At 43.6% G+C, this 26866-nt stretch overlaps 1 protein-coding gene across 1 annotated transcript in view; it reads right to left on the minus strand.

The window, feature by feature from the left end:
• LOC125457042 (suppressor of tumorigenicity 14 protein homolog) overlaps window positions 1-26866 on the minus strand; it is a gene marked incomplete at its 5' end in the record, with an annotated part of 66639 nt that continues 39773 nt past the window's right edge. The window contains 5 exons of the mRNA XM_048540735.2: window positions 1-526; window positions 6492-6628; window positions 11674-11945; window positions 13219-13402; window positions 16646-16756. Of these exons, the coding sequence (XP_048396692.2) occupies window positions 368-526; window positions 6492-6628; window positions 11674-11945; window positions 13219-13402; window positions 16646-16756 (863 nt within the window). The remainder of the gene's footprint in view (window positions 527-6491; window positions 6629-11673; window positions 11946-13218; window positions 13403-16645; window positions 16757-26866) is intronic.

Raw genomic sequence — 26866 nt, forward strand, 5'->3', positions numbered from 1 at the left:
TAAAATATACATAATTATTATGTAGTAATATTTTCTCTTAAGTAAACTAATAACAAAGGTACCATTCTTGTAAGAATGCCAATTATTAGCAATACTCATGTCCATGTACATATAGCTTCTTGACACGGATCAGTTGTGTGCTATTAACCAATGTACCATGTGTTTTTTTCAAACAAAGGCTGGTATTTGTTCTTCCATTGTCTTTTACAGGCCACTGAATCTCCAAAATGGTAGCATATAGAATGAATGGCTCAATTACTTTCCATCATACAGGCTCCCCTGTAAGCTATAAGTAAAAGTACTGAAATATTTTTAAAAACTCCAATTAAGAAACATGGTAAGCATCTTCACAGAAAGAACCACTGAGTTAACTGATTTGTTGCTTGATCCAGTCAGAAAATTTTGAAACTCGAGTATAAACGCCAGGGCGATTGCGTCGTGCACATCCTTCTCCCCAGCTGACTATTCCTGCGAGAAACCACTTTCTTCTTCTCCCCAGACAAACCAGCGGACCTCCAGAGTCTCCCTTCAATAGAAGGTACACAAAACCACTTTAGAAGAATAGGAATTTCTCACAGTATGTCAAATGATATGCCAGGTCATAATAATGGGAGAATTGTACATCATTGTAATGAAACCAGGCAGTATTTTAACACAGCGTGGAGCTGGAGAAATGCAGCAGGCCAGGCAGCATCAGAGGAGCATGGAAGGGCCCTGACCCAAAATGTCAGCTTTCCTGCTCCTCTGTTGCTGCCTGGCCTGCTGTGTTCCTCCAGCTCCACACTGTGTTATCTCTGACTCCAGCACGGGCAGTTCTTACTATCTCTAAGTATTTTTAACAGGCAGGTAATCCTCACTGCCAGACACATTGCAGAATTACTCCTTTATCTTTTAAAAATTCATGTATAGTTTTGTTTCAAATTTTTGATGTTGCCTACTAAAAAAATGTGCTTAGACTTTCAATCTAGGTGTCCATAAATTTCCTCTAATGAGCTTTCACAACTTTCCAAATGTGTGATTCCTAAAATTGACACAGGAATCCAGCTGAAACCAACCTATAGATTTTCTAAAAACTTGGAACAACGTCTCTGCCTTTATAATCAATGAGCAGAATCTTCCCAACCCTGAAGTACATGGACATTGGTGAATGTGTCCTGCCATCAGTCCCATTTTTCAGCCAAGTGTTGAATGGGAAAACAAGATTCTTGCTGGTGAGCAATGTGAAGCCTATTTGCAAATATTACCTTCTTCGTCAGTGTATCATCTCACCTGTTGATATGCAGTTTCCCGTTCTCCCATCTATTCAATTCGACAGTGTAAATTCCCAACTTGAAAGTCACAGCAGTAACCTGGTGACTCCAGCTTGCTGCTTGTTCCTCTGTACCTCTGCAGGCCAGTGACCCCCTGCACTTGCCATCCAGTAGGATCTCCAGGTGCCTGTCAGCAAATCAGGGTTCCAAATACCCTCTGTCTGATGTGGGGGCAAATAAAATTGACCATGAGGGCAGCCACATACTTCTTGCATTTGACTGGATACACAGCTGGGCTTTAAAGATGGCACTGCACCAGGAATACTGAGAGGTGTGGGGCAGTGGCTAGCGCCTCCATTTGTGGTGAGTCAGAGAATTGGACGAGCAGGACACCATGATGCCTCGGTAATAGAGTGAATTTGGGACTATCACACAAGAAAACTCATACCTTTCATGACACTTAGCTGATTGCTGGCAAGATTCAACCCGATATTCCTCATTAGAAAGCCTAGGATTGTCTGTGTTTTTTTTGACTAACAAAAATAACCTGACACCTATTTAGGTCATTTCAATTACTTATGTATGTGAACCCCCAACTCCCCATTGCTGCAGCCATTTTACAACTGTATCGTTTAATTTGTATTACCTTTTCTTACTTTTCTTCCAAAATACACTTAATCATTACATTAAAATGTATCTGCAATATGCCTGCCCAATCTGTCTCTGCCCTCTGAGATTTGTTACAACCCTCCTCAGTTTAACTACATTTCTAAGTTTGTTTTATCTACAAAGATGAGAAATGTTGCTTTCAACACCAAAGGGAGATTTGGCCCTAATACAAACACTTGTCATCACCATCTTTGCATACTCCCTTCCAATCTGATAAAGAACTGCTTACTGTATGCTTCTCTCTATTTGCTGACAATCAACATTTTGAATATTTTGCATTCTGTCTGTTTCCTTACTTGTGCCAAATCCCATTTCTACATCATCCAAACGAACTACATTGGGCTGCAATAAGGAAGCCTCAATTATAAAATTATTTTTCTTGCTTCCAAATTTCATGTTGGCCTTGACCATTATTATCTCTGTATTTCCTTCTAACCAAAAGCTTACGAAATATGTGCAGAGAAAATGGGAGCTGGAGAATGCCATTTCATCCTTGCTGCAAACCTACTCCATATTTAAAACAATCATTGCTGATTATCTAACTCAGTCGCCTCTTCCCCCTATCTCTTCATACCCTTTAATCTGCCCAGGCCTAAGAATTATATCTAACTCCTTCTTGAAACATTCAATGTTTTGGCTTCAAGTGTTTTCCTTGGCAGAGTATTCCATGGACTCACCACTCTATGAGGAGAAGAAGTTTTTCCTGATCAGAGTCCTAAATGGCCGACACCAGTAAACAGAGTCCTAAACAATCAAGCCTCTCTTCATAGATCACCCTTGTCATTCCAGAAATCAGTCTTTGTTGTACTGCAACCACCTCCAAAACATCTTTCCTCAGACAAAGAAACCAAAGTTGCATGTAATATTGCAGGTGTGATGCCATCAAGGCTCTGTATAATTGCAGGAAGACATTCCTGCTCCTGTACTCAAATCTTCTTGCTATGAAGACCAACTTGCCTCCTTCACCACCTGCTGTACCTGCATGCTTACTTTCAGTAACTGGTGTACAAGGACACCCAAGTTCCTTACACATCCCCCTTTCCCAGTATACACAAAGTATACCATCATTCTGATATCAACCTACCTTTCTGTTTTTGCCACCAAACTGTATAACATCACATTTATCTAGATTATAATTCACCTACTATGCAGTTGGCCACTCACTCAACCTTTCCAAATTATACAGGCTCCTCCTCACAGTTCACCCTCCTGCCCAGCTTTGTGTCATCTGCAAACGTGGAGGTATTATTTAGTTCTCTCATCTAAATCATTAATAGATATAGCTAATAGTCAGGATCCAAGCACTGACCTCTGCAGTATCCAACTACTCATGGGTTGCCATTTGGAAAAATACCCATTTATTTTATTTGTTTCCTGTATGACAACCAGTTCTCAATCTATGTTACTACACTATCATAATCTCACATGTTTTAATTTTACATTCTATCTCTTATGTGGGATCTAGCTGAAGGCGTCCTGCAGCCCCTAATTCTAGCTTGTTGAGCGTCCACGATTTTATTGCTGAAACATTGGCAGCTGTACCTTCAGCTCACTAAGAGTTGTCTTCCAAAGCTCCTTCACATTTCTATTTCTGTTTCCTTTTTTAATGCACACCTTATAACCAAGTTTACTGTGATCTTCCCTAATAATATCTTAGATGCTTAATGCCAGATTTTGCTTTACAAAACTTCTATAAGGCATCGAGAATATTTCATTGCATCAAAGGCACTACGTAAATTCAATGTTTTGTGCAGTTCTTTCTTTATTTTGTGGGATATGAGCATCAATTGCAAACTTAACATTTGATGTTCATTCCTAATTGTTCCTGAGAAGGTGACAATGAGTTGTTGTTGGATGATGTTACAAATGGGTGGGTCAGCATGAAAATAAGAGGGCAATGTTGGATCTTTCAGTGACTTCAGAGGTAGCTGTGTGGGAGCTGGAAAAGATGATTGCAGACGATCATCTGATTAGATAGGATTGGTTATGATTGGACAAGTAGGAATTTAACCTCGTGAGGGTATCTTCATGCAGCTGGACAATGGGACAGCAGGAATTGGAAGAGGAAACTGGGGGTTACCTAGTCTAGAATTATGCAGAAACAATGAACAGTTTTCATAAAGAAGAGGACAGCACCATAATATATGACATAGCCCAGACAAATATGGAGACTAGAACAGTCGACTGGTATGAACATTCATGAACTTCACCTCACTTGAATGTGTTGATGATAGGACAAAGGTCGTAACAGGGCAGCAACCTTGGTGACAGAGTTACAGCTCTAAACTTTTTCTTTAATTAACAATGTGATTTGTAAAATTGCTCTGAGATCACAGACAGTCTGTCTCCAGCATCAAAGAACTTTTATGTTTTTACGTGAGCAAGTAAATTCATTGAACTGTTACAGATCTTCAGTATCAGATATCCACTGAAATGTTTCTTGTTTCTTTTGTATACTTTTTTAAAGAGTGAAACAATAACTTGATGCAGAACAAACACGATGGACTGGAAATGCATATTAGATGGACTATTTTTATATTATATTTGAGATACAAAAGATATCAGACCAAGTACGCACATTAATCATTAGATTTATGATATTCCTGTATGATTTAAGTGACAGTATTGTATATTAATGTTCCAAACATTGAAGTGTATGAAATGAATGGTAACAGATTAACCCTAGCCGGTGGCATCATTTATTAGGGCAACAACATAACAGAATTTTACTTTGTGTCAGAAATAACTAATATGATTACTGTAATATCGCTTTTGTGTCATTCTATTTCTCCAGTTACTGTGAACCAGATATTAGACAGCTGCCAACTATAAATATTCCCAATCAACAAGTACGTTCTCATCAGAAGTATTTTATGAGTTTTTTTTCTCAATACTACAAACTGCTGTGCAGAGGGACCTAGGTGTCCTTGTGTATGAATCACAAAGAAGTTGGTTTTCAGGTGCAGCAGGTAATTAAGAAGACTAATGGAAAATTGTCTTTCACTGGAGTTTAAAAACAAGGTGGTTATTGCTGCAGCTGTGTAGAGTGCTGGTGAGGCCACAACTGGAATACTGAGTACAATTTTGGTCTCTTTACTGAGAAAGGATGTACTGGCACTGGAGGGGGTGCAGAGGAGGTTCACTAATTTGATTCTGGAGTTGAGAGGGTTGGTTTATGAGGACAGCATAAGGCTGGGACTACACTCATTGTAATTTAGAAGAATGAAATGAAGACATACAGAATTACCGAGAGAATAGACAAAATAGGAGCAGGGAGGTTGTTTCCACTGGCGGATGAAACTAGAACTAGGGGGCACAGCCCCAAAATAAGGGGGAGCAGATTTGAGACTAAGTTGAAGAGAACTTCTTCACCCAAAGGATTGTGAATCTATGGAATTCCCTGCCCAGTGAAGCAGTTGAGGCTTCCTCATTGAATGTTTTTAAAGCAAAGATAGATTTTGGAACAGCAAATGAATTAAAGGTTATGGTGAGCAGGCAGGTAAGTGAAGTTGAGTCTCAAAAAGATCAGCCATGATCTTATTGAATGGTGGAGCAAACTCAACGGGCCAGATGGCCCACTCCTGCTCCTGGTTCTTGTGTTCTTGTGAGTTCAGATGAATGAAGGGGTGATCTCAAAGAGACTTTTAAAATTCTAACAGGGCTGGACAGTGTAGATGCAGGGAGGATGTTCCCGCTGGTGGGTGTGTCCAAACCAGAGGTCACAGTGTGAGGATTCGGGGCGGACAATTTATGATGGAGAAAAGGGAGACATTTCTTCACCCAAAGAGTGGTGATCCTGTGGAATTCAATACCACAGGAAGCAGTTGGTGCCAAAACATTGAATGTATTCAAGAGGCGACTAGACATAGCACTTGGGACAAATGGGATCAAAAGTTTCTAGGGAGAAAGCAGCATTACGCTATTGAGTTGGATGATCAGTCATCGTCGTGAAGAAAGGTGGAACGGGCTCGAAGGGCCAAATGGCCTCCTCCTCCTCCTATCTTCCATGTTTCTATGTTTCCGTGTAACTATATATAGTTTTATTTTGCAGCTATGATTGCGGAAAATAGCCCAGTAAATTACAATGGTGTGGAAATTATTTTCCTGCAAGTGGGTGATGTAAAATTATATATAAAAATTGATTAAAATGAAAGTTTAATGAAAAAGCTATTTTATACTAGACAATCCTCCTTAAAATCAACATTCATTTATACAATAAAGATCAATCTTAAGTGGCATTACAGTATAATTTAGTGAAAGTTAAACCAACTAATTCTGTATTTTAAGATAATAAAATGTGAGGCTGGATGAACACAGCAGGCCAAGCAGCATCTCAGGAGCACAAAAGCTGACGTTTCGGGCCTAGACCCTTCATCAGAGAGGCTCTCTGATGAAGGGTCTAGGCCCGAAACGTCAGCTTTTGTGCTCCTGAGATGCTGCTTGGCCTGCTGTGTTCATCCAGCCTCACATTTTATTATCTTGGAATCTCCAGCATCTGCAGTTCCCATTATCTCTAATTCTGTATTTTAATTGTTCTGTTAACTATCCATACTGAAATGCGTAGCTACTTACCTGGCATGCATCAACTCCACCATGAAGGTAGCCTGCACACAGCATTCTAGTTGTCACTGAGTTCTTGTATAGCTTGTTACAAATATTGAGAGGAATTATTTTCACACTGGCCTCCTGAAGAACAGTAGCTAATTCACCTAACAAACGGAAAAGGTTTTGTTTAGTTGAATGCTATCCATAGAACTGAACATCTTTTGGATCTACGATTCACATTTGGCAAAATTATCTCCTTGCACTCTGTAGATACTGCAGAAGATACTTAAATAAGTCTGTGCTTCCTTTGTTTAAACACATCCACACCGAAAAAATATACTTTTCTGACCAATATCTTACATTTAGTTTATTTCAGTTTCCAGTAGGTTAATAGTCATGTAAAACATTCAGCTTTGGAGTCAAAAATCACATGAAGATGCAAAAAAAAAGGGCCAAGACCAGGGCAGTAACCTTGGTAATGGAGAGACACAACTCAACTTAAGTAACAGCATGATTTACAAAAACACTGCAAGACGACGGACAATCTGTCTTTAGCATCAAATAACATTATGTGTTTAACAGTATTTTTACAGCAACGAAAGATATTTAAATTTAGTGGTGGGAGAATATTGTTTTGTTACTGCACAGGACTAGGACTGTAACGTGCAAGACTGGGTGCACGCTATCTCTATTAGATACCCCATGTACATCCAATGTTTAACGCTTTATTGCAGCTACCAATGTAGTATTACCTAACCACAGTGTGACTGGCTCATGCAAATCTGCAATGGTTCACAATTAAAATATAAAAGAAGCTGCAATACTCAGCAGCTCAAATGTTACCAGGTTACTGACGGTTCATAATTAGGAGAATGGAAATGTCTGATAGCTTTTCACCAAATGCTTGAATGGATTAATGTCAAAACCTTTAAGAATAAATTTGAGGTGAACATCTCATAGATGGTGCACACAATATTTTGCCGCTTTGCATCAACTCTAGCTTTTTGACAACACTGAACCAACTTTCAATCAGTACCAATTAGCTCACAACTCTCCCCATATATTCTCCTTATTAATAACCCACCCAGCCACTGCTCTGGGTGATTCACATCTCTATCAATGCAGCCATAGTGGTCATGTGCCCATGCTAATATCTTTTAATGCTTCTCTTCTTCTACAAGAAAAAAAAATGTGCATAAATGGGGGGGAATGACGATTGAAGACACTTTTGAAGAGTTGGCAGAACAGCACAGACAGTGTGCTGAAGGATTGATTATCTACAACCATCTAGTGAAGAAAAGACTATCATCTGCTGTACCCAGCTACACATACAATCATATGAAGTGGAAGCACAGCAGGCCACTCAGCCCCTCATTCCATAACATCATGGCTGATCTGATTATTCCACATTCCCAACTACTTCTAATAACCTTTACTCTTTGCTCATTAAGAATTTATCATTTCTGCCATAAAAATCTTCAGTGACTCCTCTTTCACCATCTTTTGTGGAAGAGAGTTCCAAAGACATCAAGCAGTTGCTCTGAAATGTGACAGTTCACAAAAGATTTCCAATGATGTGACAGGGTTGGAGGGTTTCTGCTATAGGGAGAGGCTGAATAGTTTGGGCTATTTTCCCTGTAGTGCTGAACACTGAGGGTGATCTTATAGAGGTTTATAAAAGCATGAGGAGCATGGATCGAGTGAATAGCCAAGGTCTTTTCCCCAGGATAGGAGAGTCCAAAACAAGAGGGCCTAGGTGTAAGGTTAGAGGGGAAAGATTTAAAAGGGATTTAAGGGCAATTCTTCCATACAGAGGGTGGTGCATGTATAGAATTAGCTGCCAGAAAAAGTGATGGAGGTAGGTACAATTACAACATTTTAAAGGTATATGAATAAGATATATGAATAAGAAGAGGTTAGAGTGATATGGGCCAAATGCTGGCAAACGGGACTAGATTAATTTAGGATGTCTGGCGGGAATGGGCAGGTTGGACTGAAGGGTCTGTTTCTGTGCTGCACAACTCTATGATGCTATGTCAGTAGCATTTTAATAAAATAGTGGGTAAAGGTGGCAACCTATGGCACTAACAGTTCTTTATGTTTTCTGTGCAGCTCTGGATTCCTCTTCCAAGACAGAACCAAAAGAAGAAGACTCCCAGCCTGCATGTCCATCTCTACCAGAATCTTGCAGCACACCTTTGGGGAGGAACAGTCACTGGTCTTAGAAGATGCATTGTCAGGATCTCCTTCCCAACTTTCCACCAGTGCAGAGACATTCATCTCAGCATGCAATGTGTCTAGAGTAGGTTTGGTCCCACATTCTGGTGATCACAGACCTGCAGCTAGAAGCAGAAGAAATGGCCAAGCTCAGGTACTCAGTGAACATCTGGAGAACAGGTCCCTGAAACCAATACAGATGACAAATCTCTGAATCAGCAACTAAAGAGCTGATAAAGATGCAGAGGCAAGTAGGGGCAAATCTGCCTAAGGTTCCAAAGATCCTGTACAAACTGGAGCAAAGACAGAGGATTCTGCCTAATGTCTATCTGCTGCTGTGTTTCCAGCATGTTAGCACATGTCTGCCTCTGTGGAATGGACAGCAGTCACTACTGACAACCACGTGCAACAGAGCAATTAGTATCTAGTGATTCCGTCCTCCACATGCCCCATCTCTCAAAGGTTGAGGGAGGTGCCATTCCACACCAATAGGGAGGAGGAACAACAGCCAGGCATCCAGGGATCATCATCTCAGGAAACTCCAGAAACACCACCTCTCCTCTGCCAGGCACCCAACTGACTCCACCTGTTCAGGCTGGGGAAATTGCTCCAGCATGTTTGGTGGTCCAGACCCAACAGAACACACTGACCAAAGTAATTCAAAGCAAAGTAGCAAACATTTAGCAATCTTCCTCAAGCTCAGTTGCAGCTGCCAATGTGGCACTGAAACATAATGGTAGGATAAGAAAGGTTAAACAATACTAACATTGCTTTGGGTGCTCAGGTATCAACTTTCTGGATAAGATATTATTTGACATAAATGCAACTATGGTCTCCTTCAATTTGTCAAGGTTTATGACTATTAATGGTTTCCTTGTGAGGCAATGGTCATCCTAGACACATGCGAGTCAAATGGAGCAGTGCAAAAAGCACTTAGGCTCTTATTCATAGCTGCTCCCTTGCAAGAACATCACCTGCGGCAAGTGGGAACTGAATTGGGTTTTGTGAATCAAAAGCATACTGCAACGCTTATGTATCTCTGAGTTAGATGAATGCCCCTTGCAGGTGAAGGTTTGAGTCATGTAAGTGCAGCCCTCATGTAATCCTATATAACTTTATCCTGATGCTTTGGACAGTGAACAAAACAGGAGATTAATGATGCCAAGGGAACAAAATCCAGTCTATGCCAAAGTATTTTTATGTTATAAATTGATAAAGCAAACGTCCACTTGAAAGCAGGAGCAGCTCTGCACACAAATTGGCTAATAGTTCTGATTATCTACAAACGTTCATGCAAATTAATTTGCCTTCAGATATAGCTCCTATCAGGTTCTCTCTAGTTTGGCTGCCACATCTCAGTATTGCCATGGCTTGTTCACTTTTGCTTTATCAGTGTTGGCTTCCTCAACATCTCCAACCATATTCCCCTGATCCCTTCTCTGAGAAGATGAGTGGCTGGTCCACCTTCCTTTCTGCTAGGTTCTCACCCTATCACTGAGCTAGGTGGTGCAGGATGCAGATAACAGTGACTTTTCCAGAGATCCTATCTGGCGTGTACCTGAGCAGTGCAGACAATGGAACTGCGCCCTCAGACTGTCCAAATGATAAACAGAGTGGATACAGGCACAGCATTATATTGGTTTGACATCAATTGGAGAGTTTTTCACTGGGCCAACAACCATTCCTGTTCTGGGGACTATTCAACAAGGCAGCCCTGGAGATGATGGGATGTTCGGGTGAGGGAGGTGAAACATCCAAGTGAAACCTCTTTCCATTCAGGAATCTGGTTCGATGATATCATGAAGCTCTGAGGACCACACATGTGTATGTTGATGATCCCTTGTACTTAAGGGAACATGTCTACAAATCCAACAGTTGGGCACCTTTCTCTTTCGGGTTCTTGATGAACTGGAGAAAGTGTATATTAAGGACATTAGTAAACTCACAAATACACTTGTGGCTCAGATTTGAAATCGCTAATTTGAAATAATGTATGAATAAAATAGTGAAATCATCTGACAGTGGTGGAACATGTTTTTTTATTCATTCCTGGGATGCAAGTGTTGGTGGCAAGTCTGCAATTTATTGGTTGAGAAGGTGGTTGTGCAGCTTTGTCATGAATGTCTGAAGCAATTTGATGTAACAAAGTGACTTGCTGGGCTACTTCAGGCAGTAATTAAGTGACTGGAGTGGAACTGGAGTCATACAGATCTGACAATATAACAGGTTTTATTCACTACAGGATGTGAATGAAGTATTTGGGTATCTACAATAATCTGACAGCCTGATTATTACTGTTTACTGATGCCATCTTTTACTTCCAGATTTTTAAACTGATATCAAACTCTCAGGCTGTTGTGGTGGACTTTGACTCATTGGAATTCAGAATCATCAAAATTATCAACCCGGCATAATTAGCACTTCCCTAATATTCAATCAGGGAGCAGGACTTGATCAATAAAGGTTGCCATTTTCCAATAAACTTGCAGTAATGTAAAAACACTGCCTCAGATAAATATGGCAAAATAAAGGTAAATCCTTATCCTAAATTACATACCTTTCCCAGGCAAATTTTTCTATTGTTAACTAACTTACAGTGTCAAATACTGTAAAATACAGTAACAAAGCTATTTTACCTGAGTATAAACATGTGCAGTATATATTAGGATAGTATAATAAAACAAAGCATATTTCCACTAATCACCAAAACACATAAATGAACATTTTACCCTGTCAGCTAACTTGAATGAAGATTAAAAATAAATTCAATGATCACATGCTCACTCCCGCATGTGTGGATTAGTGACTAGTGTACAACATTGTAGCATTAATTATCCATGCACATTCACATAGAGCTTCAAATTGGGCAGCACAGGATTGGTCATTTTACCTACCTGCATATTTGTTAGGAATGCAGTGTTTTCTTCATTATGCAAAGAAAAAACACATTCTCATTGTTTGTCTGTCAACAGCATTTACAAAAGCAACATACCATCTTCTCCTAGGACTCCCCAACCAGTGACATAGCAGTTTGATGTGGTACTGAATACATGAGTGATGGCAGGTAAGCAGACAGGTTGGATGGAATCACTGAAAAAGACTGGTGTCTTCAATTCTAATAGAGCAATGTCATAATCCGATGTATATTCATCATACTTGGGATGAGTAACAATTCTATTAATTGATCTGGTCACTATCCAAGAGCTCATTCTATTCATTAACCTCAAGCCTAAATATGCCGTCCAAGCTGACGAGGTGGAATATCTGTAAGAATAAGGAAATTCTGTGACATAATAGAAATTTGTTAACACAAAAATGCATCAGGTTTATCTGATAGTTAAATATTGCTTCTGCTGCCTGGACAACTTTGAAAAGGCCTTGCACTATCAGGCAGGGTGGATGGAGAGACCTTTGGTGGTCAGCGGTACGCTAGACAACTGACTCAACGGCAAGCAACCGAGAATAGGAGAAGGCAATGCAGGAACAGATAGGAAGAGACAAGCTCGGCAGAACCTTTCTTGCTCGCAAACAACTCACCCATTATTTTTAATACCCAATGCATATTTATACAGTGCCTTTAACAAAATGAAACACCTCTGGGCATTTTACAGGAGGGCAAAAAAGAGTGTACGACAGCAAGCCTCATAGGGATATGACCAAATGCTTGGTCAAAGCATCTTAATGGAGGAAAGTGAGATTGATAGGATAAGAGATGTAGAGAGGGAATCCTAGAGCTGCAGGCTAGGCAGTTGAAGGCATGGGCCAACAATCATAATTGCACTGTCACCCTTCTTGTTCTTCAACATTCCCTTAACTCTGTTATTGACCATCACAGAGTTTGCTTGATCTCAAAATAGAAGCCATATGCACAACAGACATTCCAGGGCATTTGTTTTTCATTCATAGGATGTGGTAATTGCTGATGTGGTCAACATATACAGCCCATTGGTAATTGCTCTTGAGACAAGTGAGAGGTTTGTTAGAATCCTGCAGGAACAATTGACATTTCTCATTTGTAGAATTTAAGTCTTTGGGAATGAAGATAATTTAATATTACACTTAAGCCTCTTTTGTTATATCTAAATGGCAGATTTAAGTGTTATAAAAGATTTTTTTAAAAGAGGGATAAAAGGAGTAAAAATTTGGTAGCTCCCACTTCCAGTACATCAGGTAATGTGGCCTTCAGACTTTATTACCTTCCATTAATATAGTTAATGGGTAGAAGGCTGTGAGCTGGGAATGTACAGTTTCTCAATAATGCACTTCTAGTGTGAACCACTGGGAAGTAGAGAAAAACCTTCACCTCTGAATTAGAAAAAAGTGAGCTTTCACCACAAGTTTTGCCAAACTAAGGAGAATCCAATGTTAATGATTTGTTAACTGACCACCTGAAATACCATTAGGTCACAAGGCTGCTGGTTAGTTGACTTCAAATATTCAATTAGAAAATAAATTATTTATTAAACTAATGATTACTTTTTAAGGAACATTTCATCTCTCTCAATTTCAGGATGATAATGATCATATTTCGACCTACTGGATAGCGTCAGAGTCTTGGAAGCAATGGCCAGCCGACACCAGCCAACGATTTGAAACAATGGATGCTCCACATATATGTCCATACATCCCCATTTGCAGACTAACTTGCCAAGGCCATTTCCCTCTCTTGGCATTTTCACCCCCGACAATTTTTGTTTTCTTGGCTGGGCTTGTTCCACATCCTGAAACAGATTTGGAGACTTATATTTCTATTTGCATTACATTCCAACAATTTATCTGAATTAAAACACAATAAAAATAACTCATTTCATATCTGGTGCAATACTGTCTGATTCAATTTCTGCACATAAATCGAAAGAAAAAGCGTATTACAGGATTCCTTTTTTTCATTGCAGTTAATAACTGAAGAAATGGTGAATAGTAACGAAGGATTTTATGTGTATCAAAATTAACTATCCTGATATGTAGTTAGCACACACTAGTTCTAACTTATGATTCAACTAATGATACAGCAAAAAGCAGCGCAAAACTGTCACTCCCTACTCGAACATTGGTGGGATTATTAACGGACCTACACTTGTGTCTAGCTGGTGGGATGGCCGAATTAATATCCATGTTAACAACAGTTGCAATGGATTGCAGGGATAAGTTTCGATGAGGGTTGTCACACTTATCTTCTGTAACTTTACTGGATGAAAAGCAGAAACCCTGGGAAAAAATTAGCTGTTTTCCAGAATATCCACAACTCCTCCACAGAGGTGATAGTGAATAAATATGAGAACCTTTATCAAAATTCACTCTTTCCCCTCTAATATTCAATCACATCTTTATGCAAAACATGAAGAAAAAATAGAACTTTGTGGACATCATCAGTTTCAGTCTTATATATACTACTTATAGATTTTACCCGTTCTTTAAATTTTTTTGTTCTGGAAGAACTGATAGAATTTTTTAAGTTAATTTCAGATGCTATATTTTTCGCCCAAGATTTCCTAGCTTTCTGAACATCTTTACAATGTGTATTTTTAATTGCATATGTGATAACCCATTTAAGTGCCATGGAGAATCACTAATTAATCTCCCTGTGGAGTTTGTTAAGTGAGAGTTCCTTTGGTAACTCATCACATGAGCTCTTTATAAATCAAATCCATTAGCTGAATGGGTGATTACTGGTGGTGGTTAATAGCTTAAAAAAAAATCATGGAAATTTGGTGGTGGGAACGTCATTTGGTTGTGTATGATAACACTTCCAGATACAAGACAAAAAAAAAGCAGACCCAAATGGTTAATAGTGAAACACAAAAAATAAAAGTCACAGTGATTTGGTGGTAGGAAAGTCATTTGGTTGTGTGTTAATATTTCTGAATACTTATAAAGCAGACCTACCCACAGTGCTCTTGTGGCATAATGGCAGTGTCCCTACCTCTCGACCAGGAGGCCTAGATTCAAGACTCAATTGTTTCATAGGGGTATGATACCATTTCTGAATGGACCCAGAATGGGCCTTGTGGCACAGGAATGTTCCTACCTCTGAACCAGAAGGCCTGGGTTTGAGTCTCACCTACTCCAAAGGTGTATAACAGCATGTTTGAACAAGTGGATTAAAAATATCCATAAAGTGGACCCAGGGATGGGTCAGCAGAACTATCTGTCCAAGACTGGAACTACTTCATGTGTGTGATGATTAGTGACCCCATCTTAGTGTTCAACAATAAGTGAGTTACTTACCAGCTGGGCTTACTGAGTTATTCTAATTAGATTATTGGCTATCACTTGCATGCAAGGATAATATGTCCAAAGACAAGGTCAATTTAGGATCTGCAGGCGTCATGACACAGAGCATTTGTGGAATGTCTGGTTGTATATAATTAGTTTGAGCCTCAGCTATTTGTTTTCACCACTCTCATTTTTCCTCTTTATTTTTTCATCATTACATCTCTAAATGCTAACATCCTTCCCACAGACTCTGCCTCCTTCTGCTAAGTTCAGTGATGAAGCTGGTTGACAAGTTTATTCTTTGTGTCAAATCCAACTCCATGACCCTCTGATGAAGGGTCACTTGACCCGAAACATTAACTCTGATTTCTCTCCACAGATGATGCCAGGCTTGCTGAGCTTTTCCAGCAATTTCTATTTCTGTTCATGAACTCTGTGCTCTCCTTCTGCTTTCCCCTTGCATCAGTATTCCTCAACTTGCCCCTGTCCAGCTTCCAGCTCTCACTTACAGCAGCGATGTCAATCGCACATCATTAGAGTTCTTGAATGACAAACTGTAGTGCCATGCTCTGGGCAATTACTCTACAATGCATCAACGAGGGCCCTGATATTCCAGTCCGGCTCCTCACCAACACTGAAGGCAGGTAATTGAGTTGGGGGTGAATTGAGTTCCTTAAGTGTCAATTAATTGACCATTTAATAACATTAATTGCTGATGAGTCACGGAAGTCCCCAGTGGACTATCTCCAAGTCTTTAATTGCTGTTGTGTTAGGCAGAGGCAGTTGGTGGGGTAAAGTAAAGTAAAAAGTATCACATCACTGCAGGGCATATTGGTCCAAATATTTGATGATTTTTTCCACCTCCTAAGGAGGGGAAATTCTGCCTGTCTTATTAGTATGGATTTTTTTTTAAAATCAATGATGGCTTATTCAGAGTTCCCTTCTAAGGTTTGATATCTAACTCTGTGGCTTTCCAATATATAGAGCTACACAACTTTCTTTTCTATCCAGTTTCTCTTTTCCAAATTTTCTGCAAACTTGAATGTTACATTCACTTGCATCTGCTGAACTAAGTATTGTTTCTAGCATAGTAACCACTATGTAGTTCTCTATTGCCCCAATAATCTTCACTTCCTGCATTTAATTTCTAACTCTTCAAGCATTGATCTATGTACATCTTATTACAGATTTACCTCATTTCACATGTCTCACTGTTTCAAGGAACCATCCAGTAATGGTTGTGAGTTTGCTCGCTGAGCTGGAATCCAGAATCACATCCAGAACCTCAACCTGAGCTACAAATCTTCTCAAAACTTGCTAACCATCCAGTAATCAGGTACTAGAGAAATAATTCTGACTATCTGAGGCTACGTCTATTTATTTAATGCATTTTACCTTGTAATTGGTTTGTAATATTCTTCCCTGTAATCTCTGGTGAAATTTGGATATATTGAAACATTTCTGTAAAATTCTCCTATATATTACTTTTGACATTAGGGATGTACAAGTTAATGCCTTTGATAAAATGCTGCCAGGAGTACATAGATATAATTTCATGGTGTAAGTGACATCATGAGAAAACCTACAACAATATAAAACAAACTAGTGTAGTATAACATTTGGATAGTGTAACATTCTCCACAGATATTATTCACTTTGGAGACTAACACAATAGTGCCCAACAAAAATGTGGCTTGATGTGTGCCACGTTTTGCAGTGTATCACATCCACAGTTTACCTCAACATACCACAGCCTGATTCATCTGATCCATCCATGCAGTCTCTTTTCCCATCACACTCTGGATTAATCTTGTTCACACATTTACCATTATGGCACTTATATGATGTAAAGGAGCAGCCTTTATGGGCCGAAGGAAAGATCACTGGTGAGAGATCACATGGTTCACAAAGACTTACTAACGAATGTGTCTTTCCCTCACAAAATAAAAAGCTTTTGTGCAAAACCTTTACAGGGAAATACCAGCAACACCTAAGTTCTTTAATTCCATGCAAAGTATTAGTCACTTATAAATTGTTGGATGGAATAAATGCAAAAACAAAAGCTACATCTACAGGAAACCCAAACATCAGACTGAAGGAAAAGCTTTAAATTTACCAGCAAGTAAATGGGAGTCTTTTCAACATTGTTTGCCAACATTTAATGAATACTTCTTTAATTCAAGAAAAGTATTTTTCCTGTCATTTGTAAACTAATTCATTGTGAATCAAGCAGTCATAACTGTGCTACAGCTCTCCACGCTACTTGCTAAAGTAAATAAATGGAGACTCTGGATGCAGTCAGCCAATAACGTTCTTTTACAAGGCCCTATTTCGTACCAGCAATTCAACTATACACAGTCTCAGCAATTATTAGGATCACACAATGACCTACTCTTGTATTCAGAAACTAGAACATTATTAAAATAATTATTCGTATGACTTAAAAATGTTGTGAGCCCATTCCTGGATTTTTTTTTTCCTTTTTCAGACACCCTATATAATGTTCCATCAACATCCAGGATAATACTTGGAATATGTTCTTTGTACAAAGCAAGTTGAACCTATACTGTGGAACGGAATTTGGCTTCAGTGAAAAATAGAACAAAAAAGGATTTGCATTTACATAGTTTTTTTTTAATTACCTAAGAATGTTCCAAGGTACTTAATAGTCAATGAGGTATTTTGGAAACATAGTCACAGTTTCAATGTAGAAAATACAGAAGTTAATTGTGTACTGTTCCACAAACAATAATGGGATAAATAACCAGAAAATCTGGTTTAGGTGTTGGTTGTGAGATAAATATTGGGCAGGATATGTAAGAACTCCCTTGTTCCTCTTCAAACCTCTTACATCCACCTGACACTACTGACAAGGCTTCAGTCCAACATCTCATTTGAAAGCCATTGGCTCCAAAAATGCAACACTTCTTCAGTCCTGTACTGAATGGGCACCCTAAACAGTGGTTAACTTTATTCACTATAAGGGTCAGTTTTAGGTCAACCCAGTTTACTTTGAAGCAGATTTTATCTAAATGTCCAAAACAGGATCCAAAGGCTTTTTTATGCACAAACAATCACCCTGTTGGAACTTCATGCCGCACCAAGGAGACTATCAGACTATCTCAGACCTCTGATTAAAATCTGAATAAATAACACACTAAAATTTTATATAGCTCAGGTTCATAATATGACCCTTTGTGGCAAGAAGCAAAGCATATGTGGTATACCAATCAACAATATGTTAAAATGATCAGTTACTTTATAATGTTGCTACATTGATTTTGTACTTTCCGGTTTAAATCACTTTCTTAATTTGTTTTGTCATAAAATGCTTTGATGCCTTAAATACAAATTCAATACAAATATAATGATTAATATCTGGATGTTTGATATAATTAGATTAGGCTCTAGACTTTAAATATTTTGGTTGACTCAAAGATGGAGTGTGGGAATGGCTGGACAGGCCAAAATTTATTCCCCATCTCTAGTTGTCCTTGAGAAGGTGGTGGTGAGCTACCTTCTTGAATCACTGCAATTTATTTGGCATAGTTAGGCCTACATAGTTGTTAGGAAAGGAGTTCAAGAACTTTGATCAAGCGACACTGAAGGAATGGCTTGGAATACTTCCACATCAGGATAGTGAGTGGTTTGGGGGGGGTGGTGGGTGGAATTTACAAGTCATGGTATTTCCATGCATTTCCTTCTTGTCCTTCAAGATGGTAGTGGCCTTGGGATGGAAGGGGCTGTGTAAGGAACCTTTGTGAATTTCTGCAGTGTATCTTGTAGGTCCTTCACATTGTTGGTATTGAGTGTCAGTAGTGGAGGGTGTGAATGTTTATGGGTGTCAATCAAATGGCTGTTTTATCCTGAATAGCGTCAAGTTTCCTGACACTTGTTAGAGCTGCACCCATCCAGGAAAGCAGGGAGTATTCAATCACATGAGATAACGGGAACTGCAGACGCTGGAGAATCTGAGATAACGAAGTGTGGGGCTGGATAAACACAGCAGGCCAAGCAGTATCTTAGGAGAACTAAAGCTGGCGTTTTGGGCCTAGACCATTCATCAGAAAACATTCTGACCCTTCGTCAGAAGCTCTTCTGATGAAGGGTCTAGGCCCGAAACGTCAGCTTTAGTGCTCCTAAGATGCTGCTTGGCCTGCTGTGTTCATCCAGCCCCACACTTTGTTATCTAGTATTCCAACACACTTCTAACTTGTGTCTTGCAGATAACAGTCAGGCTTTGGGGAATCGAGAGGTGAGTTACTCACTACAGTTATTCCTAGCCTCTGATGAGCTCTTGTAGCCAAAGTTCTTATATGGCTAGTCCAGTTGAGTTTCTGACATTGATAACCCCGGTTGTTAATGGTGAGGGATTTAGTGATGGTAAGGTCATTAAATGTCAAGAAATGATGGCGACAAGTGACCATTGTCTGGCAATTAAAGTCATAGAGTCATACAGCATGGAAACAGGCCCTTGGGTCCAACTCATCTGTGCCAACCAGACATCCATTTACCAGCCTTTGGCTTTATCTCGCTAACCCCTTCATATTTACACAAGCATCCAGATGCCTTTGTAAATGTTGTAATTGACCCAGCCTCCTCCCACTTCCTCTGGCAGCTCATTCCATATATGCACTGCCCTCTATATGAACAAGTTACCCTTCAGGTCCTTTTTAAATCTTTCCCCTCTCACATTAAACCTTTGCCCTTTAGTTCTGGACAGTAGAAAGATCTTGGCTGATCACCTTATCCCTGCCCTTCATGATTTTATTAACCTCTACAAGGTCATCAGCCCAAGCCTGAATATTAGTCCTCTTGTTGCATTTGGTCTTGGGCCATTTCTGCATCTAATGAGTCATAAATTTTGCTGAACATTGTGCAATCACCACTTTGCACCACTATATCTGACCTGTATGTGGTGGGAAGGTCTTTGATGATGCAGCTGAAGATGGGTAGGCCTCAGACACTACTCTGAAGATCTCCTGCAAAGGTGCCCTGGAGCTGAGATGACTGGCCACAAACACCTTTTTTTTGTGCCAGGTATGACTCCAATGAGCAATGTCCTTTCCTTGACTCCCAGTTCCAGCTTCACTGGGGCTCCTTGATGCCACATTCAGTCAAATGTGGCCTTGATGTCAAAGATAATTGATCTCACCTCACCTCTGTAGTTCAGCTCTTTTGTCCATCGAGTTTTGAGAAGATTTGTAGCTCAGGTTGAGGTTCTGGATGTGAGTTTGCTCGCTGAGCTGGAAGGTTAGTTTTCAGACATTTCATCACCTTTTTTTTATTTGAAAAAATATACTTTATTCATAGAATGTACAAAAAAAAACATTTATACACCTACCCAGTCATGCAAGCCACTCCGGGTTACCCGGGGGTACGTACACCAACTAAAGGAAAAAAACAAAACAGAGAAAAAAAAGACAAAGCAAAGAAAACACCCCGGCAGTTGTCACCCCGCACAGTCCCAGTTGGCCCCCTGACCAGTTGGGGAAGGCGCCAGCTGGGCCCAGGTACCAGATAGGATTCTTTTCCCTTTTCTGGACGATGGGGCTCATACGGTGGTCTTTCCCCACCGCGCCTTGGCGGCGGCTGCCCCAAGCTTTAGCGCGTCCCTCAGCACGTAGCCCTGGACCTTGGAGTGCGCCAGTCTGCAACACTCGGTCGGGGTCAGTTCTTTCAGCTGGCAGACCAGCAAGTTGCGGGCAGACCAAAGAGCGTCTTTCACCGCATTGATGGTCCTCCAGGCGCAGTTGATGTTGGTCTCGGTGTGCGTCCCCAGAAACAGCCCGTAGAGCACGGAGTCCCGCGTCACGGAGCTGCTCAGGACGAACCTCGACAAATACCACTGCATCCCCCTCCAGACCTCCTGCACATAGGCACACTCCAGAAGGAGGTGGTCAACAGTCTCGTTCCCCCCCGCAGCCACCTCGAGGGCAGCGTGCAGTGGTGCAGAGATTCCGGGCATGCATAAAGGATCTCACTGGCAGAGCCCCTCTCACCGCCAGCCAAGCAATATCCTTGTGCTTGTTTGAAAGTTCTGGCGATGAGGCATTCTGCCAAACGACTTTGGCAGTCTGCGTGGGGAACCACACGACGGGATCCACCCTCTCCTTTTCCCGAAGGGTCCTGAGGATACTACGTGCTGACCACTGCCTGACGGCCTTGTGGTCAAAGGTGTTTCCTTTCAAAAATTTCTCCACGAAGGACAGGTGGTACAGAACGGTCCAACTACTCAGAGCGTTCCGCGGCAACGAGGCCAGGCCCATCCTTCGCAACACCGGGGACAGGTAGAACCTCAGTAAGTAGTGGCACTTGGTGTTTGCATACTGAGGATCTACGCACAGCTTGATGCAGCCGCACACAAAGGTAGCCGTCAGGGCGAGGGTGGTGTTTGGTACGCCCTTTCCCCCATTTCCCAGGTCTTTGTACATGGTGTCTCTGCGGACCCGGTCCATCCTCAACCCCCAAATGAAGTGGAAGATGGCCCGGGTGACCGCAGCGGCGCAGGTCCAGGTAATAGGCCAGGCCTGCGCCACATACAATAGTACCGAAAGCCCCTCGCACCTGACAACCAGGTTCTAACCCGCGATGGAGAGGGACCGGAGCGTCCACCTGCCCAGCTTCTGCTTAAATTTGGCGATACGCTCCTCCCAAGTCTTAGTGCATGCCCCAGCTCCACCAAACCAAACACCCAGCACCTTCAGGTAGTCTGTCCTGACAGTGAAGGGGATGAAGGAGCGGTCGTCCCAGTTCCCGAAGAACATGACCTCGCTCATACCCCTATTGACTTTGGCACCCGAGGCCAGTTCAAACTGGCCGCAGATGTCCAACAGCCTACTCACCGACCGACGATCGGTGCAGAAGACGGCGACATCGTCCATGTACAGGGAGGTCTTGACCTGAAGGCCTCCGCTGCCTGGGATGGTCACGCCCTTCAGGCTCACATCCTTCCTGATGGAGGCGGCGAAGGGCTCCACACAGCACACGAACAAGGCAGGAGAGAGCGGGCAGCCCTGCCTGACTCCAGATCTAACAGGAAAACTGTCTGATTCCCACCCGTTGATCGAGACTGCACTAACGATGTTAGCGTAGAGCAGCCGGATCCAATTGCGGATGCCCTCCCCGAACCCCAATTTGGAGAGGACGTCCCTCATGTAAGCATGAGAGACCCTGTCAAAGGCCTTCTCCTGGTTCAGGCTGACGAGGCAGGTGTCCACCCGCCTGTCCTGTACGTAGGCGATCGTATCCCTGATGAGCGCGAGGCTTTCAGCGATCTTCCTGCCCGGCACAGCACAGGTTTGGTCAGTGTGAATCACTGACTCCAGGACAGACCTGACCCGGTTGGCAATGACCTTGGCCAGGATTTTGTAGTCCACGTTCAAAAGTGAAATGGGACGCCAATTCTTAATTTCTTCCCTCTCCCCCTTCCTCTTGTAAATGAGGGTGATGATGCCCTTCCTCATGGACTTGCACATTTCCCCTGCCCGAAGCGCACTATCGTACACCTCCAGCAGGTCCTAGCCGACCAGGCCCCACAGAGCGGAATACAGCTCGACCGGTAAGCCGTCGCTTCCGGGAGTCCTATTCCTCTGCAAGGACTTGAGGGCTCTGGCCAGCTCGTCCAGGGATATCGGCCGGTCCAGCCACTCCCTCGTGCCGTCGTCTAAGACCTCCGTGATAGACGACAGGAACGACTCGGAGGCCGTGCTGTCCGTGGGCTTCGTGTCGTACAGTCCGGCATAGAAGGATCTGCTGATCCTCAAAACGTCGGGCCGAGACGACGTCACCGAGCCGTCGTCCTCCTTCAGCCGGCTAAGCACAGAGCTCTCTTTGTGCACCTTCTGAAAGAAGAAACGCGAGCACGTCTCGTCCTGCTCCACGGAGCGGACCCTGGACCGGAAGATTATCCTGGAAGCCTCCGCGGCGAAGAGCGAGGCTTGCTGGCCCCTCACCTCGCGGAGGTCCTCCGTGACATCGACCCCCATCAACTGCAGAAGGAGCAGGTTCTGCACCCTTTTCTGGAGTCGCGACAGCTTTCCCCGCCTCTCTCTTGCCTTCTGAACACCCTTGAGGACAAAGAACCTCTTGATGTTCTCCTTCACCGACTCCCACCAGTCGCCTAGAGACTCAAAGAGGGGTTTCACGGTTCTCCAACCGGCGTACTCCCTCTTAAGCTCCTCGACGTTCTCTGGGGTCAACAGAGTCGTGTTGAGCTTCCACGTCCCCTTGCCGGCCGGCTGGTCGTCCTGTAAGTGACAGTCGGCCAACAGGAGGCAGTGGTCAGAGAAGAACACCGGCTCAACACCGGTGGATCTGACCGAGAACGTCCGTGACACAAACAGGAAGTCTATCCTTGAGCGGATAGACCCGTCTGGCCGCGACCAGGTGTACCTCTGCTGCGCTCCGTCTGCAGGGGTGCTGAAGACGTCGAGCAGCTTGGCGTCCTTCACCGTGCCCATCAGGAATCTGGACGTGACGTCCAGTTGAATCCCCCCACCCGCTGTCCCCACGCCGGATCTTCCATCTGCATCAATGATGCAGTTGAAGTCTCCGCCTAGGATGACCGGCCTGGACATAGCCAGCAGGGGTGGAAGCCGCTGCAGGACAGCCAACCGCTCACTCCGTACTACTGGGGCGTACACGTTGATCAGCCTAAGGGGAGCATTCCTGTAGGTGATGTCAGCCACTAGGAGGCGCCCCCCCCACCACCTCCTGAACTTGAGAGATGGTGAAGTTGCGCCCCCACAGCAGAATAGCCAGGCCCGAGGAGCGACAGTCGTTACCCCCCGACCAGATCGAAGGCCCACAGGTCCAGGCGCCAGACCATTTCCCGTACCTGCCGAGGTCGGTATCCCGCACTCCTGCAGAAACAGGAGGTCCGCCTTGATGGTGGTCAGGTAGGCCAACGTGGACACACATCTCGCGGTTGACTTGACGCTGCGCACATTAATGCTCGCAATTCGTACCCCCATTGTGGGCAGTGACCGCAGTACCCTCCCCAAGTCCAAGGTCCAGCCCCTCCATCTGTCCCTGCATGCCCATTGCCCGGGCTAACTGCTGGATGCTCTCCGGGCTCAGGAAACCGTCCGTGCTGCCTTCCGGGTGGCATCCCCCCGTCAGGGGTGCGGAGGCAGGAGGGTCCGGCTCCGGGTCAGGCTGGGGACGCGCTGTTTCCTCCTTCCCGCCTGGAAGTTCCGGGGGGCCCTCCAGTGCTCCAGCGGCACTTGACTGGGTGTCGGAGTGAGCCTCAGGACGCCTCCCATCGCCTGGAAGCGGGGTGCTGCTTTCCTTCCCCCTCGAGACCTTTAACTTCTGCTTCGGGTGGGCCCTCTCCGAATCCTCCTCGTCAGAGGAGCTCTTATAGCCCCCCCGTAGTTGCCTCTTCCCGCCTGATTGTTGCGGTTCCTGGGCCCGTCGACGCACCTTCCTCCTCGCTTTCCGGACTGTAGTCCACTCCCCTGGGTCGCCTGTCGCCGCCTCCATTGGCTCTGGGTTGTCGGGGGGGATCGGAGCCTGCAGGGGTGCTTTGCTGGCCTCGGGCCCATCCTGCAGGGCTGGGCCCTCCTGCACGGCCTGGCCCTCCTGCACATTAGTGGGGTCCTTGCTGGGCCCTGGTGCCTTCCTCTCCTCCGGGGGCGCTGGCCCCGCATTTCCCCTGCCGGCGACCTGGGCGTAGGTGGTACCCCGCCGCGGGCATGCCCTATAGAAGTGGCCCGCTTCCCCGCAAAGGTTGCAGCTTCTCTCTCGTGGGCAATCCTTTGCAAGGTGTCCCTCCTCCCTGCAGTTCCTGCAGATGGTGACTTTGCAGTCGGCCGCCATGTGACCTGACCTACCACAGGCATGGCAGACTTTAGGTTGCCCTGCATAGGTCAGGTAGCCCCTGCTCCCGCCGATCGCGAAGCTGGACGGTGGGTGTGCGACATTCCCATCTGCGCCCATCCTCAGCGTCACCTTCACCTGCCTCTTACTCGTCCAGATGCCAAAGGGGTCCACGATGTCAGTTAGGTCCCCTTCCACCTTCACATGCCTTCCGAGGAAGGTCAGGACATCAACTGCTGGCACATGCGGGTTGTACATGTGTACAGTCACCATACGGCTCCTCTGCGCTGGCATCACAAACAGTGGGATAGCAGTCAATACAGAGAGGGGGCCCTCACCTCCTTTCTCCTTGAAAACCTCCAGGAAGCGCTCGTAAAGCTTGGCACTCCGGAAGGTCACGTCGTAAAAACCTCCTCCGGGGAAATCCTGCAGGCAGTAAATGTCCGCAGCAGCGAACCCGCAACACTCCAACAGGACCCTCTTCACGAAGAAGGTGCGGTCCACAGGTGCACCTTCATCCACCTTCTTTACAGAAACACGGATGGTGTTCCGGACCCCCTGACCTGGGGCACGAGCACTTGCCGCAGCCATCGTTGCAGGTTGGCTGCTCCCCTGAACCAGTGTTAGGCCGAAGCCAGCATTAAGATCCACTGGTCGCAAGGGTGCACAGCCAACCCGACGTCCTCCTTTCACCTCCAAGACAGCACTCTCCTCCTCTCGGTCCACAAGAGAGTGGGTCTTTATTGTGTTCCAGATGTAAGCTAGCTCACTGAGCTTGCTGGTTTGTCCCCAGATGTTTTGTCACCATTCTAGGTAACATCATCAGTGAGCCTCCGACGAAGCACTGGTGTTATGTCCCGCTTTCTATTTATCTGGTTAGGTTTCCTTGGGTTGGTGATGTCATTTCCTGTTCTTTTTCTCAGGCGATGGTAGATTGGCTCCAAATCAATGTGTTTGTTGATGGAGTTCCAGTTGGAATGCCAAGCTTCTAGGAATTCTTGTGCATGTCTCTGTTTGGCTTGTCCTAGGATCGATGTGTTGTCCCAATCAAAATGGTGTCCTTCCTCATCTGTGTGTAAGGATATGAGTGACAGGGGGTCATGTCGTTTTGTGGCTAGTTGATGTTCATGTATTCTGGTGGCTAGCTTTCTGCCAGTTTGTCCAATGTAGTGTTTGTCACAGTTCTTTTGTCCATCTTTGTACTGAGGCTGTAATGAGGTTATTAGTTGAGTGGCCCTGCTGGAACTCAAACTGAAAATCACCGAGTAGGTTATTGCTGAGTAAGTGAAACTCGATAGCACAATTGACAACACCTTCAATCTTTTTACTGGTGACCGAGATTAGACCAGGGCAGTCTAACTTGTCCTGCTTTTTTTGTGTACAAGACAAAATTTTCCACATTATTGGGTAGTTGCCAGTGTTGTAGCTAGACTAGAAGAACCCAGCTAGGGGAGCAGCAAGATTTGGAGTGCAACTCTTCAGTACTATTACTAGAATGTTGTTGGGGTCCATTGCCTTTGCAGTATTCAGTGCCTCCAGGAGTTTCTTGATAATGAATTGATTAGTGAAGTGGAGTGAATTGATTTGGCTGAAGGCTGGCATGTGTGGTGTTGGGGACCTCTGGAGAAGCCAAGATAGATCATCCACCAGGCACTTCGGGCTGAAGATTGCTGCAAATGTTTCAGGCTCATCTTATGCACTGAGGTGTTAGACTCATCCATTAGTAAGGATAGTGAGTTGTTTAATTGTTCACCATCAATGATGACTGGATGTGCAGAACTGTTCAGTTTAGATCCGATCTGTTTGTTGTGGAATTGCTTAGCTCTGTCTATCACTTGCTGTTTAGCATGCAAGTAGACATGTTTACTTTCACCGGGGTGACACTTCATCCTTATGTGTGCCCCCTTGCAGCCTCCACTTAACCAGGATTGAGCCACTGGCTTAAGAGAAATGACAAGTTGGGGATTTGCCAGGCCACCCAGTTACAGGTTGTTTTGAACTATGTTTCTGCTGCTACTGCGGACGTCCTATGGTGCCTCATGGATGGTTTGTCTTGAGCTGCTCGATCTGCTCGAAGTCCATCCCATTTAGAATGAGGTGATAGGTCCAGGCAACATGGTGAAGGGTATTCTCAATGTTTAAACATG

The sequence above is a fragment of the Stegostoma tigrinum genome, chromosome 12 (assembly GCF_030684315.1).
Source record: "Stegostoma tigrinum isolate sSteTig4 chromosome 12, sSteTig4.hap1, whole genome shotgun sequence".
NCBI classification, from domain to species: domain Eukaryota; kingdom Metazoa; phylum Chordata; class Chondrichthyes; order Orectolobiformes; family Stegostomatidae; genus Stegostoma; species Stegostoma tigrinum.